The 17246-nt window shown below is 34.6% G+C and overlaps 1 protein-coding gene and 1 pseudogene across 1 annotated transcript; both read right to left on the bottom strand.

Moving 5' to 3' along the window:
- Positions 1–1858: 1858 nt before the first annotated feature.
- Positions 1859–2147, bottom strand: LOC149248530 (peroxidase 54-like; annotated as a pseudogene).
- Positions 2148–5069: 2922 nt separating this feature from the next.
- Positions 5070–10022, bottom strand: LOC149248529 (peroxidase 12-like). Its single transcript, XM_089456071.1, has 5 exons — positions 9950–10022; positions 9545–9841; positions 7276–7470; positions 7011–7179; positions 5070–5826 (listed from the first exon to the last, which is right to left on the bottom strand). Exons 2-5 carry the CDS (start codon positions 9806–9808, stop codon positions 5336–5338), a joined length of 1119 nt encoding a protein of 372 aa, XP_089312197.1. The 5' UTR covers positions 9809–9841; positions 9950–10022; the 3' UTR covers positions 5070–5335.
- Positions 10023–17246: the final 7224 nt, after the last annotated feature.

Genomic DNA, 17246 nt, shown 5'->3' with positions numbered 1-17246 from the left:
AAAATAATTTATAAATTTGAAATGTGTAATTTTTTATTTTTTTATAAATATTATAAATATATAATAAAAAAATTCAAATATTTTTTATTTTTAAATTATTTATATAGATTGGTTAATAATATTAAAATAATTTATTCTAAGACTTAGTTGTAATATTAATCCATTTCATAATTTTAATTAAAATCTATCCTTTTTTCATCCTAAATAATAAATATATGGTTTATTATATTGGTGAAATTAGTTATCAAGTTATATAATAATTATTTCAAAATTAATTATATATTTTAAATTGAAAAATCAAAATAATAGTAATTAATACTTACGTAACAATTTTACAAACCTTTTATAGGATTTCTAAAGGAAGAATGATTACCCATAGAAATTTTATTTGTCTTATTAAAAAATAAAATTAACTTAGAAACGCCATTTATGGGAAGTCATAAAAACGTCAGTACTTATATTTTATTATAAAGTAATTTAATCTTTTACTATAAAGTAATTTATTGGATAGATACTGATAATTAAAATATACATTTCTTGATATTTGGGATAATAAGAATAATTCACCTAATTAATTTAAATTTACCAAATGGATTCTTTTATTTATATGAATTTAGCTTTTTTCGAGAAATATTAATTGATTTTTAGTTTGACCAGGGTCTCTAGGTCATATTAGCCATTAGGAATTTAGCTGTTGGGATCTCTGCACGCTCTATTTAATATCGCTAAGCTGGATTGGTTCTTCAACTTGTCCTGACGATGAACCACACTGGTTGGTTCGAAACGCGTCGACAAAAGATTGGTTATGTGATTTTGCCAAAGATTTTCTTACAATATATTAAGCTCTTTTTACAAAATTCTAAAGGAAGAATGACAATACATAGGAAATTTTACTTTTCCCATTAAAAAATTAAAATTGGATTAGAAACGTGATAATTTAATTTTTTACTATAAAGTAATTTATTTGATAGATACTGATAATTATAATATATAAAGTGCCTTTTAGAAAATTCTAAAGGAAGAATGACCACAAATAGAAATTTTACTTTTCCCATTAAAAAATTAAAAATTGATAGATACTCCTTTTAGAAAATTCTAAAGTGACCAGAAATTTTACTTTTCCCATTAAAAAATTAAAAATGGCTCAGAAACGTGAAGCCATAAAAAGTTGGTACTCATTTCCTATTTTAAAATAATCTACTTGATAGATATTCATAATTATAATAAAATCAACTACTGGATAGATATGGATGATTATAATATATAAATTGTGTATAGAAAGAGTACGAGCGTTATATTAAAACATTAAAAAAACTGAATACATAATTTTCCACTTTCCTGATAGTGAATAGCAATTGAATACATAATTTTCCACTTTCGTGATGGTTTAGTAATCAAATTATTATATTAGCATTAGTTGTTTTTTAAATTAATAGAATTATTATATTAGTATTAGTCGTTTTTTAAATTAAGTTTTATTTGATATTTGATAACTAATGGTCATTTAATTTAGTCGAACAAGGTATCAAATAAATCTTTTGGTTAATAAATTTTTTTGTCATTTTATTTGGCCTTTTCCCAAATAATTTTTTATAATATTTTTATAATCCCTTCAAGAAATCTAGTTTATTAGTATTTTTTCAACAAAATATAATACTGACATTAATCCCTTAGCATTAAAGGCTTGGTTTCGGAATGTTTGGTTTCATAATATATATGTCATCCTTATTCGGAATTACAATCTGAAGTTGTGGGTGGAGCGTGAAGATAAGACTATCAGAGAACTTTATTTAAACATGACGCTATCTAAATTTCTATCCGAAGGCAATGAACATCATCCAAGCTACCAACTGAAGTTTTATGTGAAGTGTGAAGGCGAAGACGGCTCCTCTGGACCAACGATGGGCTCGATAATTTGTTGGTAGTATGAAGAAGCGTTACTGGCAACGTAGCAGCCGGTACGCATCTCTCCCTCGGTTCCCGCTAAAACGTCCAGCTGCCCCATTTTAAGCATTCCCAGAATGAAGTTCTGGGAAAAACGGGGTCTGGTTTGATGCAAAACTGTTCACAATGTCTTCAGAATCGGTGGAATTCGTGTACAGACCCTCGTCGGAGGTGAAAAGCACATTTGGAATTATGAGATCCAAGATTGTTGGTTGACAGTGTCATTAACGAGCAAAAGTGATATTTAAACTTTAAAGTTGGATCTACAATTGTGCGTCATGCGGTGATGTTTACCTGGTATATATAAGCTAATTTGTATGCATGAGCTATATTAAAATTGGGTTTCGTAGGGTTTGGAGAATTTTGATGGTTAAATAAATCAGATAACATGATTTGATTTGGAAAGAATATTTTTATTTTAATACATCATTAGTAATTATGAAAGAGTTTTCAGTTTCAAATTAAAGAAAATAAAATAATTAACATATATGTAAACATATACACATTCTCTTCATATTTATTTATCTCTCTCCTACTCTGTCTTCCTCTCGCTCTCTTCTTGTTCTCTCCCTCTCTCTATCTCTCCTCCCTCCCACTATCCTCTCTCCCTCACACTCTCTCATCTCTCCCTTTTCACTCCCTCTCTCTCTCTCCACCTTTCTCCTTGTATTTCTTTCTTCATCCCTCTCACTCTACCTCTCCAAGTCCCTCTCTCTCTCTCTCTCTTTCTCTCTCTAGCATCCTCTCTCTTTTCCTTCCTTTGTCTCTCTTTTTCTCCCACCTCTCTCCCCCCATCACTCGCCCTCTCTCTTTTCACTCCAACTATAACACTCTCTCTCTCTCTCTCTCTCTCTCTCCCCCCATATATCTCTCTGTCTTTGTTCTTTACTCCCTCTCTCTCCCACTCTCCTTCTCTATCCCCTCTAAAAATATAACAAATTCAATTTAATAATAAAAATATTAGAATTCTATTTGTTATATTTTGATTTTGTGATTAACATTTTCTTAATTAAATCTAAAAGGAAAAAAAAGTTATAATTACTTTTGAGATATATCTAAACCCTTTATCCTCACGACTACTAAAAATATTCCCATAGAAATTAAATAAAGGTTTTAATAAAACTAAAAATGAGAATACTTTTATATTGTGAAATTTCTATAATATAAATAATATTATTAAGAAATAGCATAGATCTATTTGAACCAAGGATACAAGCAGTTAGTGCAAGAAAAGTGACTACAATAATAGAGGAAAGATAGTGCGTGATTTTTTAAATTATTCAATATTGTATTTTTTTTACAAGATTGATCCAAAATATAGCTTTAATATTTTACAACCAATTGAGTTTTTTTAATTTAGAAACTTTCTTAAACACAATACATTGGGATCAAATTTAAGAGAGAGATAAAGGGGGGTGAGAGAGGGAGGGAGATAATGACTCAAGAGGGAGAGCGAAAGAGAGAGATAGAGAGTAATGGGGGAGAGAGAGAGGGAGGTGAGATATAGAGGGAGAGAGAGAGAGGAAGGCAGACAGAGAAGGAGAGAGGGAGAGAGAGAGAGTAAAGAACAAAGACATAGAGAGGTAGAGGTGGATAAAGAGAGAGAGTGAGTGATAAAAGAGATATAGGGAGAGAAGGTGAAGTGAGAGAGAGGTAGACACAAAGATGGAGGGGAGAGAGAAGGAGAGAGGGAGGGAGATAGTGACATAATTGGAGGGAACAGACAGTGAGTGATTGATGAGAGGGAGAGAGGGAGGGAGGTGGGAGAGAAATAGAGACGGAGAAAGGAAGAGAGGGAGGGCCCTAATGAGAGGAGTGAGAGATGGAGTTGGAGGGGGGGAGCGGGAGCGGTGAAGAAAGACATAGAGGGAGAAAGGTGGAGATAGAGAGGGAGTGACAAGGGAGAGATGAAGAGAGAGTGAAGGAGAGAGGAGAGTAGGAGGGAAGAGAGAGCGAGAGAGAGAAGGGGAAGAGAGAGAGAGGGAGATGAAGAGGGAGACAAAGATATAGATATATATGGAGAGAGTGTGTGTATGCTTGGGGGATGAGATAGAGAGAGTGAAAATATAGATATTATATAATATTATATAACCAACCTAGATCCATCTTAACCTTGGGTCTATCAAGTGGCCAGAGGGATCAAATCTCTCGAGGGGAAAACATTTCGTCAAGTTTTGCACTCCAAAAAGAGGTTTGCACTTCAAGAGATTTGATCCTTATGGCGCTTCATAGATCCTAGGTTAAGATGGATCTAGGGTGGTTATTAATTGAGCCAACATTTAAATTTTTACACTCATCCCATTTATATTACTTTCAATTTTTTTTATTACTTTTAACTTATTGTTTATTACTTTGAGCTCACATTTAAAATTGTTTACGTACATTACACCTACAGATATACCCTATACTGCACTGCACAATTAAATAGTCTTATTTAATACTTCCTTGTCATATTAAATCATTTAATACTTTCTCTAATAAAAATATATCAAATATAAATTCATACTTCCATGCCATATAATAAGTCTATAGTTTATTATATTGTTGATATTCATTATTAAGTTATGTAATAATTATTTCAAAATTAATTATATAAATCAAATAAAAATAAAAATATTATAATTTACTAAAATTTATTAAAAACTAAAATAAACTTACCACAAACATTTACATCTTATTCCATTGATACTTTCTCTAATAAAAATATATCAAATATAAATTCATACTTCCATGCCATATAATAAGTGTATACTTTATTATATTGTTGATATTCATTATTAAATTATTTCAAAATTAATTATCTATAGATTAAATGTAAATAAAAATAAAAATATTATAATTCATTAAAAATTATTAAAAACTAAAATAAACTCACCATAAACATTCACATTTTGCTGGATAGATATTGATGATTATAATATATAAAGCCCCTTTTACAATATATAAAGTGCCTTTTACAAAATTTCTAAACGAAAAATGATATCACATAGGAATTTTATTTTTCTCATTAAGAAAATAAAATTAACTTACAAACGCTCATTTTCTATTATAAAATAATTTACTTCATATAAATGGATAATTATAATAATTATAATATATAAAGTGTATTGAAAGAAAACGAGCAATATATTAAAACATTTCAATACATAAATTTCCTAACATTTCAATACATAAACATTTCAATACATAATTTTCCTAATAGTGAATAGCAGTCTTATAAAAAATTAAGACACACATGACAGAACTTTGTTTAAAGATGAATATACCTAAATTTCTATCTGAAGGCCATGAACATCATGATCCTTTATTGCAAGCTACCAACTAGAGTTTTATGTGAACTGTGAAGACGAAGACATCATGATCCTTTATTGCAAAGCTACCAAGTAAAGTTTTATGTGAACTGTGAAGACGAAGACCGCTCCCCTGGACCAACGATGGGCTCGATAATTTGTTGATAGTATGAAGAAGCATTATTGACAACGGAGCAGTTGGTACGGATCTCTCCCTCGGTTCCCGTTAAAACGTCGAGCTGCCCCATTTTAAGCATTCCCAGAATGAAGTTCTGGAAGAACAGGGTCTGGTTAGTTGCAAAACTGTTCACAATGTCTTCAGAATCGGTGGAATCCGTGTACAGACTCGCGTCGGAGGTGAAAAGTGCTTCGCCGTTCTGCACGTCGACGTAATAATTGTTGTCGAAAACATTTGGAGTAATGAGATCCAAGTTTGTCGAGTTGACCGTGTCATTAACCACTGGACATATTGAATAAAGAGTGCTTGCAAAAGTGGTGTTTAAAGTTGGATCCACAATTGTGTCTCCTGTGGTGAGGTTATATAATCGGTTGTCGAAGGAGGTGCAGTGACCAAGACCAATTGTGTGCCCACCTGAAACATTTCATCTTATTAAGTAACCATAATAATCTCACTTTTTATTTTTGAAATTCACCTTCCAGGTCCATTATATTGAGAAAAAATTCATCTTCAAGGTCTATCACATTGAGTTTAATAAATAATTTTTTGTTTGTTTGTTAAGTTGATATTGTTTTTCCGTTGAACTGTGGTTTGAGAAATTGTGACCTAGGGGTCTTTTCAGTGACCCTGACTAGGCCACAATGCTAAGTTGACTGGATTTTAGCACATGTAGTGCAACATCCCTGCCTTCTAAGTCACCCTGACTAGGCCACAGCAACCCTAAGCTGACTGGATTTTGGCATGTGTAGTGCAATAGCGGATCTCAACCTTACCCTCTAAGTCACCCTCATTGGCCCACACCAGTCCTAAGCTGATCCACACCAATCCTAAGCTGACTAGATTTTAGCATGTTTGACATCCTCAACCAAATGTGCTTCTAAGACTTGCTTAATAAATAAATTTAAAAAAAAATAAATTATAATTTTGGAAAAAAATATACATATATTCAACGACCAAACTCATTGTAAAAATAATTATAACACATAAATCAACTGATTCATCTTCTCTTCTCAATTACAGATTTAATGAACATTCTAAAATCTTCTCTGACTAAGGTACCCAGCATAGGATTGAAATTGTCGAGCAATAACATGCATCGTCATAATTTTGAAGCTATATGGTGTATGTTCCACAATCAGATGAACAAGAGTCAATCGTTGAACCTTATTACTTGCCATAAGTTTAGATTCTATGATATTTGTAAACTCAATGAAGGATGCCCTAACTTTTTTACTACGTCTGTCATTAGAGGGATATTGGAAATCCGCAATCTGAGTAAGGATATAGGACATAGGATATATGATGTAATTGGATGGGCATTCTGGTGTTGAGTAAGGATATAGGATACAATTGTATGGGCATTCTTGTGTTGAGTAAGGATATAGGATACAATTGTATGGGCATTCTTGTGTTGAGTAAGGATATAGGATGTAATTGTATGGGCATTCTTGTGTTTACTGCATATTTCAGAATTTGTCATAAGTCAAGTTAGTCGTTTTATTTCTCTTGATAGTCAGATTCAGAAATATTTACAAACTCTGCAATCTACATAAATCAAGTATCACTAGAATAAAAACTAAAGAGTCGAAGTATCAAACCTGAAAGGGCTACCAAATCTGTCAAATTGAATCCCTTGGAATCAAAAATGGTCTGCAGCGTCGTTAAGTTTGAAAGTGGACTTGGCAAATTGTTACCAACGACCGTTGAATTGGCGTAGTCTAGGCTATCTCTGCGCCCAAGCGGTACTGGATAATCAGGACCTCCGGCCTTCAAAATGACAATTTGTATCAATCGAATTGCAATTTTCCATCAGAAACAGCAGATCCATAAATTAAAATGCCACAAAAGTAGCGTAGTACAAACCGTAGCGACGGAATCACGAGCAGCCAAAGTCACAATATCCGCGCACGATACAACACCGCTGCAGTTGGCTTCTACAGCGGCCTTGATTTCGTTGATTATGGCGATGGCGCTGGCTCTCAATGTGAGGTTTGGAGTATCCTCCAGCTCACCGGGATCGCTTGATGTTCCTGTCAGCAACAGAGATGCATCGCAACCCTGTCCAGAAAAGAGCAACAGTATTAGATTCATAGGATTTAGAAAACTGTAACATGTAAAGGGGTGCAATATTCAAACAATCAACCATTGTAATTCAGAATTCATATTCAGATTCGATGTTTTACAACTACGGGAAAGTTGAAGAATATATAAGGTGGTTTTAAGATATCTTGCGTGGTTTTATGTATACGAATGTTTTAAACCTTCGCGATATTTTTGCCTCAAAGGAACTGTTCTTGATATTTTTGCCTCAATAAAACTGTTCTTTTTTTAGTCGAGGGGTGATATTTATAATGAATAATTAGGGTTTTAAGTGTATATGGTTGACTAGTTAAACCTGTACAAATTTAGCATAACTTTGTATAGATATTTACAATAAATTTAACATATATAGGTAATTTTTTCAATAGATATAAACATTTATAAAAAAAATTCAATAAATATAAACATGTATAAATTTAACACAACTTTGTATAGATATTTACAATAAATTTTAGATGTACTGAGATTTTGTATAAATTTAATAAAATATTGAAAAAAATTGAATATATATATATATATATATATATATATATAAAAGAGTTTAAATCTATAATTTATATCTTAATAATTAAAAAAATATATATATTTATAATCTAATAAACAATAATAATAATTAAAATTCATAATCGAAATAATAATAATTAAAGAAATTATAAATTTAATAAATTAGTTAAAGATATTATTTGTTCCACATTTAAGATTTGTAATCTATAATAATTTGGTTAAGCAAAATATTAATTATAAATTTAATAAATTAATTAAGAATAAGAATTATTTTTGTCATATATTTAATATAATTAAATTTGAATAAAAATTAAGAACCATTTTTATAACTATTCAAATAAATCAAAACATTTTAATATATAATTTGATAATACTAATTTAATTATACATAATTTCATATATTTTTTAATTATATGTTAAATAAATAAAATAAAAATACAATAAAAATATACTTATCAAATTTGATTAAAAAAAAAATATGCATCTTAAATGTTATTATTATAATTTAAAAAAAATATATATTGGATAATTTATTTTTAAACAGTGGTAAAATTTATCATCAGCGACTAGACTTTCCTCCCATTAACCTGCCTAAGGATTTTCGGCAATTAATATGCTTCTTTACAAACAATGAAAATGAGAAGTTAAAATAGAAGAAGCTGAAGCAATTTTATTTATCAATTTTTTATTAATTAAAAAATTGATAGTATATAAAATATATATTAAAAATATAAGTTAATTTAAATATATTAAAATATGGGATTATTAAAAATATAACAATAAGAAAAATTTCTAAATATATTCAAACTTAAAATAAATTTGATATCATGGGAAAACTTATGATAATTGGGATTAATTATTAGCGGTTGTTATGAATGAATGTAGGGTGACTTATCACTGTTATTTCAGGAAAAGGGTGACTTATCATTGTTATTTTAGGAAAACTGCACCAGTTGGAATCATTGACGGGTGATTTTTAAGAGGATAGGATTTCAATCCTGCGAGATGGCTCTAGATCTTGGGTTGTTAACCTGTATCCTTGGACTGTTAACATGTTTCCTTATCTTTTAAAAAAATAAACTCTTAACCAAATAAAAACAATTTTAAGTCACACTCAAAATTCATAATCGAACCTCAATTCTTATATCTATAATCTAATAATATTTTTAATAAACGTAAAGATATATACATACAAAATACACTTTAGATTATAATAAGGGTGTTTCATACTCAGGTGTATAAATCTTAACTAATAAAAAAAAATTTCATCAAAAACTTATTGAAAACTTTATATCATTCTTTAAATATAAATAAGTTGGGTAACATTAAAAGGAAGAACATACTTTAAATTTAAAAGCGCGATCCAATAAATCTAGTATACTAAGTGAATCCGCTATATCGTTGTTAAAACAAAAGCAATGCTCATAACCTAAATAACCTAAACAAAAGAGACAAAACCTAATTAAAATCTCCAGGCTCAAAGGCTCACAAGCACCCGGCTAAGTAACGAAGCTAAATATCTGCTTACCTGCACAAAACAATCGTGAAAATGAACTCTCAACAATCCTGCAGCTTGGGTGATGTCGGCCTCCAGCACCTGTTGTAGTGTTGCGTTAACAATGGACTCCAAGTCTGGGCAAGTCTCGTTGTAAAATGTCCATGAGAGCCCATCCACAGGCGTTGGCAGATCGTCTGTATCTATATCATATCCGCTGGTAGAGATGATAGCGACAGAAAAAAATAAAAAAACACAAATAAGGGTAAAGGCGTGTAAAGCCCTGTAGTTCCTCATCGTCTTCTTTTGCAACTATGCTGATATTTGATCCTGTAATACATATCCACACAGGATTTCAATTCCAATAATTATGGCGATTTCAATACAATATTGTCGGTATCAATAACTGATATCAGTAAAAGAGAAACTAAATCTTACCAACGTCCTCTCAGAGCTCCAAAGACAATTCTATATGAGAGTTGCTCTTATGGAAATATTAGAGGAGTATTTATGAACCAAAACCAATACCTGTGGTCGAAAGAAATATTAATTTTTAAATGACTAAACCGCCATGTGGGCACACGGGTTTTGACAAATATTAATTTTGGAATGCCTAAACCACAATGTGAGTACGCATGTTTCCATTGCTTCTTCTCGCTTTGAAATTTCAAAACGACCTGTCAAAACCAAACACCCGAAAATCCATGTGAGTGGCACCACCATCCCTCTTTCCTCGTCCATGTCAGTGGTACCACCATCCTTCTTTCCTCCAAACCAGCCAATTTCGAAAAACAGCAGTTCCCTTACGTCATAATGTAATAAATTGCGTCATACTGTATAATGAAGAAAGGCTAACAGGCCACAATTTCCCCGGCAGGTCGAATTTTTATCCAGAACTTGGTAAAAAATTAATTATCAAAATATTTAAATAATTTATATAGTATTAAAAGATTCAGCACAATCAAAAAAATAGTACTCATTTTTTATAATAATAATGGATTCGGTATCATCAAAAAAAAATACTAAACACCCAAAATTTTAAATCTTAAACCTTGATAGCTGTAATCTAAATTTTAAAAAACTTCCCCAACATTGTCAGAATTCACCTGAATTTTCTATTTTCTTTTTCCCACTGTGACCTGTTTCAACTAAAGAAAAGGTTGACGTGTCAGAAAGTAGACAACAATGAATGAATTTAACTAGTCAAATTCTTTATGTCGATCATTTGCCAAGCTCGCCTGGCTTTGTCCCGTTCTATTAATCCTCTAGATGCGCTGAACGCATTTTGTCATATATCAAATCAGATTTAAATACTGTGGGACAAGGACTTTGAAGATTTAAAGGGATTTCAGCAGCTCAAACGTTATCTCAGCAACTAAAGTTCAAAATATTATTCTTTCATATGGAAACGATTTGAGCATGTACTTTATCCACTTTCAACAAACAAATATTTGAATACCTGCACCGTATCTTGACTTTAAAAAACATATTTATGATAATATTAGAAAATTTGAAAGGGCTTCTCATTCCCGCTTATAAACGTGATTTGCAAGCAGCTTTGAAGTCAAATTTTCTACCCCTAATTAATATGCAAGGTCAATATGTATGGTATCTTGACTTTAAAAAGCATATTTATGATAAAATTAGAAATTTAGAAAGGGCTTCATCTTCCCCGTTTCCCAGAAAGGATTATAAAAGTCATTTGCGAGCAGCTTTCAAGTTAAAAACTATGTACCCATAATTATTATGCCATATCGATATGTCCCATTTACATTTCACCAACGTGATTTGCAAGCAGGTTTGAAGTTAAACACTATCTACCCATCATGCCATATCCACATTTTACGGGACAAAGATATGAAAGCATGCACATTATCTTTACATTGGAAAACATTAATAACATGACAATAGACATTGACATTTGGAAGGGGCTACTTCTTGCCCCATCTTCAGGCAGAAATTAATGTGATTTTCGCAAGGAGATCTGAAGTTGAATATCTCTTTCATCTATTTAATCGTAAGGGATAGATATTATGGCTTTGAGACAATGTTACTCCGCGGATGCTTGCATTTGTGGACCATAAATGTGCCGTTGTTCCTTCCTCAAAGAGGCCAAGAAGAATGTCTCGCTAGAACACATAATGTTGGTGCAAATTGGTTTGCCCCGTGTTGAGCCTTTCACAAATTCCTCGGCTGTAGGTGTCGGTAACTTCATTTTTGTGGGATGAATAAAGTTTTAGGATCAACATGGTAAAGTGAGATAAGGTACTGAATTTTAATTTCTCTCTCCTATGTGTAAATGTGTTAGAAAACCTGCACAAATGAATCTAGCTAATAAAGGTTGAACACACAGCTTTGCAGAGCAAAAACACTAAAAGAATCGAAAGAACATAAAGAATGATTGATATAGAAAATATGTTACAATGCTCATGATATAGCATCACTGGGTGAAGATCCCAAGGTAATGCGCAATAGTGGTGATCAATGAGAGGACTCAAAACCAGCATCAAGTTCCGGAGAGAACTAGCTAGTTGTGGAGTGAAAGGAGGAACAAATCATGGAGTAAATCATGCAAAAGAACTAGCCAGTTGCGGAGTGAAAGGAAGATCAAATCAGGGAGTAAATCATGCAGAAAGGATCTTGCATGTAGTCCCATGCTCTAACTAACTGTCCACATGTGCCAGTAATTAAGGTCCTAGGTGTGTAGTATCTCTAACACCCCCCCTGAACAGCACTATTGGGAAAACTAGAAAATGGGCCCTGGCAACTAAGGCCAAAGGTCACCCAAAATACAGTGCTACTTGTACTAAAATTGAGGAAATAGGGAAAACCTCATGGGAAACCCCCCCCCTCAAAATACAATGTAATCAAAAGAAAAGTGGAAGAAAAGACAGTTGCTAAGCAACTGTGTCCTTCACTCCAAGACGATCGCGAAGAGAGTGAAACTTCTGCTCAGTGAATGTCTTGGTGAAGATGTCTGCAGTCTGTTCTACTGAAGGATAGAACTGAAAATCAATGACCCAATCATGTACTAAATCTCTGATGTAGTGCATATGGATCTCTATGTGCTTCGTCCGTTGTCGCTGTACTGGATCCTTGCAAAATTTGAGAGTGCTTTGGTTGTCACACCAAATGACAATGGGTTGGTGGAACTGGATGCCCAACTCAGTGAGGAAGTGTTGTAGCCACAAAGCCTGAATGGTGATGTTGACTACTCCTCTGTACTCGGCCTCAACTGAAGAGAGAGAAATAGCAGCCTGCTTCTTGCTCGACCAACAAATAGGGCCAGAACCTAGACTGAGTGAATATCCGGATGTGGACTTGCAATCAATGTTGTCGCCCACCCAATCAAAATATGTGAACCCAAGGAGATTCAATGCAGTGCCTGCTGCATAATGAATCTCGAAGGTGAGGGTGCCCTGCACATATTGGAGGATGTGCTTGGCAGCATTCTAGTGTTGCTCATGCGGCTCCTGCATGTATCTGGAAACTACCCCTACTGCATATGAGAGATCTGGTCTGGAGTGGGTGAGGTACAATAAGTTCCCCACTAGCTGTCGGTAGAGAGTATTGTCAACTAATGGAGTGTCACCTCCATCCTCAAGCCGGACCCCAGACAAAAAAGGAGTCAGTGCTAGCTTACAGTCAGTCATCTGAAATGTCTCGTGGAGATCCCGTGCATACTTAGCGTAAGAGAGTTTGATGCCTATGGCATCCTGGCTAATATCAAGACCAAGAAAGAAGTGTAATGGACCCATGTCTGTCATCAAGAACCTATCATGCAAGGTCCTCTTGACTGCAGCAATGGTTGAAGCTGAGCTGCCGGTGATCAGGAGATCATCCACATACAAAACTAAGATAAGAAGAGAATCATGTGTCCTGAGCATGTAAACATTCGGATCAGACTTACATCTTTCAAAGATTTGTGATAAGAGAAAATAATCCATCTTCGCATACCAAGCTCTCGAGGCCTGCGTAAGGCTGTAGAGAGATTTCTTCCGTCTGCAGACCAAAGATGAATCTTGAATGAAACCATGTGGCTGGTCCATGCAGATCTCCTCAGATACGTCTCCGTGAAGAAAGGAATTCTTCACATCCATTTGATGTACTTCCCACCCCTGGGCAGCCACAATGGCAAGTGTAAGGCATATGGAATCCATCTTTGCTACTGGAGCAAAGGTCTCATCATAATCAATGCCATGCACTTGCTGGAAGCCCCTGGCTACTAGCCTAGCTTTCCGTCTGGTGATTTGCCCATCTGCAGCACTCTTGGTCCTATAGACCCATTTGCATCGGACAAGTTTCCTTCCTGAAGGAAGGGGGACTAGATCCCAAGTCTGGTTCTCGACAAGGGAGTTATACTCCTCCTCCATGGTGGACTCCCAAGAGGGATGCCCAACAGCTTTAGCATAAGATTGCAGATCAGAAGACTAAACCAAATGACAATGCCAGAATGGCATTGGTTTAGTGGCAGTGAGGGAAAGAGGAGGCTCAATAAACTCTGAGCTAGTCCACCATGGATCAGAATTATCCCCCACAAGACCATTTCTAGCAGCTGGGTGGTCTTGTGCATATATCTCACTTAAGTGCATTGTTCTCTGATTTATGACAGGGGAAGTTGATGTTGGAAATAATACTGAGAGGGGGGGGTGAATCAGTATTAGCAAATTAGATGCTTTTTCATTTTCATACGCAGATTCATATACGCTACTTCAGTTAAGGATATCCACGTATATACGCAACTGTGTTAAATGAAACTAGCGTACATCTAGTAAAATTATGATTTAGTTAGTTCATATTCAGTGAATGCATCAGACCATTATGAACAGTAAACAGGTGCAGTAAAATAGAACAGATCATAACACATAAGAAGCACACATGAACACCATGATATAAGGTGGAAACCCAATGTGGGTGAAAACCACCTACTGCAATTCGTCTCTATCTTCCTTTAATAAGAAACTTCTTTTTACAATAGTACTGGTGCAATCTTATACCAGTACGCAAGCTTCTACCTGCAGAAGGCTACAACCTTCTTAGCTCTTGCACTAACCGATCCATTTACTAGTACGTAAGCGCCGGCCTACTGAAGGCTCCAACCTTCACTCGTTTTCCAGCTGCTCCTGGAAGGGAGCTACAAGCCCCTGGCTCTTGTACTGGCCAATATGTTTACTAGTACATAGGCGCCGGCCTACTGAACTCTACGATCATCCAGGGAACACGTTTCATCAATTTTCAGACTGGATACTCCTGAAGCACAACACAATAATTTGAAGGCCACGTTTCATCCAATTTTCATACTGGACCCATCAATATCATTGAAGCACAAAATCAATCAATAATAGCATCATCAATCTTTGAATCACTAAAACCGTGAAACCCTGTCAACAACACAGTCACCAGAACACAGAGCAGACAATAGAACTCTACAATAACAATCAGATCCAACTGCAACTTCAAATATAATGCATACACTACTATGATGAACCAAACCCGCATACATACGCGCTTTTACCAAATCCAACCCGCGTATAGATCTGCAAATATTTACTCATAACTTTGCAGCTGTTCCAGACATCAGTCATACCCAGATCATAACATTCATACAATAAACATGTGTCAATAGATCTAGTCTATCCATAATCAAACCATATAATGATAATCATTCCAAGCCTTAAGATCTCGTTCCATCGTTCATCATCCTCCACATGAATGCAACCTTGGTCCAGATCAAGCAAGCCATAACCAGCATCTGGATCTCACACTTCATCAGATATTCATCACTTGCCCACTCTCCCTTCTTGGCCTAATGATCCTCTCCTTATATAGGTTTAGGCTTCTCTCAATACCATGGTCCAAAACCATGTTGAACCAATACCTTGGACCCACTACCTGGGGTTGACACTTCGGACCAAATACCATGGACTAATACCAAAATATCATGGAGCAAATACCACAGACCAAAACCATGGTTTCCAACCTGTGCACGCCTTTCCTTCTGTGAACCTGCATGTGTACGTGTACGCGCCTTTTGTTCTGCTAACTCGCGTGTATACGCACTTTCATCAAGGTTAACCCACGTATACCTCTCTCTTTACCTGTTGCACTATGATCTATCATCTGAGTGAGTGGCCATCAAGGACAACACCTGTATCATAATGCTAATAATCTCCCGCTTTGGACTTGATGGCAACCACTACACCAAGTCACTCTCCCCTTTTGACATCAAGGGCAAAGGGCAGACCAAGATATTCTCTTCTTTGATATACATTCTATTGTCCATACTCCCCTTGTGTACATGCTGAAGTTTCTGATTGAGCTCCCCCTTTGTATATGCCAAGATGTACTAATCCGTCCATGCTCCCCCTGAGCACATGCAAGGTCTGCAAAAGCATAACATGACTCTATACATACATCAATCTCCCAATCAAGTGGAAATACACCATTTTTGACTCATCCACCCAACCAAGTGGGGATATACCAAATGTTTATACATGACTCATTACATCATCCATCCCATGCATAATGGGGTAACAAAATACATCATATGACTCACAAAGACCAAGGACCTAAACAAGACCATGATAGTTATCAAAAACTATCATACACCATATGATCTACATTATAAGCATCTAGCATCTAGACCTGTAACCTACAATCCATTCTTTTGGTCAAGCAAGATATGTTAATAAGCATCATCACCAAAGACTTCTCATCAAAATGCCAACAATGCATTATTTAAGTATATGCTCCCCCTGAACCTGTGCCATGCCATCATCAAACAATGACTGAACCATATCAGACTTCTGTACTACTGCTTTTCTTCAAAACATCATATACGTGATTGTGTAGCATCTAACTCGCGTATATACGCGTCTTGTCTTCATGAAACAAGCGTATGAGATTTAGAACACAGAGGTTCCACATTTTCAACTTCCTCTGAGTCTGTCATGTCTGTGTATACTGCTATGCCACATATTTTTGGTTGTACTTCCTTTTTCTTCCATATCTTCAACTGTGATGATGTTTTCTTCTTTTGGTATGGTGCCCAAAATCTTCTCCTGCATTCCTTTGCTATGTGTCCCAGCTTGTTACATGCATAACATCTTACATGTTTCATATTCCTTCTGTAGCAATCAACAGCTTTGTGACCAAACATATTGCAAGAAAAACAATATCCCTTGAAGTACCTGGAATGTGATGATCTTTCTGTGTGATGGTCTTGAACCATTCTACTTCTGCATCTGGCTGCAACATGTCCAAGATTATGACATACATAACATTCAACATTATTCATCGGAGGAAATAATCATCTATTACTTCCACTGTTAGGAGCTAAAGATTTTCTTTGAGGAATTTCTTTCCTTTGATGGGGTTGTCTTCTCATCTCCTTATTGATCATTTTAGATTTCTCATTAGAGTTCCTTGTCTTACTTTGTGAACTAGATTCACCTTCAACAGATTCATGAAAACCAAGACCAGTTTTGATAGCAGGCGACCTTTGACTACTAAGAATATCATCCAAAATCTTAGTACTGTCTTGAAATCGTAATAGTTTATCCTTTTCTTCTGATTTACCTTTCAAGATATTTACCTCAACATGATGTTGTTCTTCCTTTTCCAGACATTGCCTCTTCAAAATTTCCTCAGACTTTCTTCCTTCTTCCATTTGTTGCCTTAGTTTGAGAATCTCCTTTTCTTGTTCTTCATTCAGCTCTTGCAGCATTTGACAAAC

The sequence above is a fragment of the Pinus tabuliformis genome, chromosome 7 (assembly GCF_031772625.1).
Source record: "Pinus tabuliformis cultivar Carrire ecotype Pingquan chromosome 7, CPIR1, whole genome shotgun sequence".
NCBI classification, from domain to species: domain Eukaryota; kingdom Viridiplantae; phylum Streptophyta; class Pinopsida; order Pinales; family Pinaceae; genus Pinus; species Pinus tabuliformis.
The sequence above is the reverse complement of the archived record's forward strand: the minus strand, read 5'-3'. Positions and strand labels throughout refer to the sequence as shown.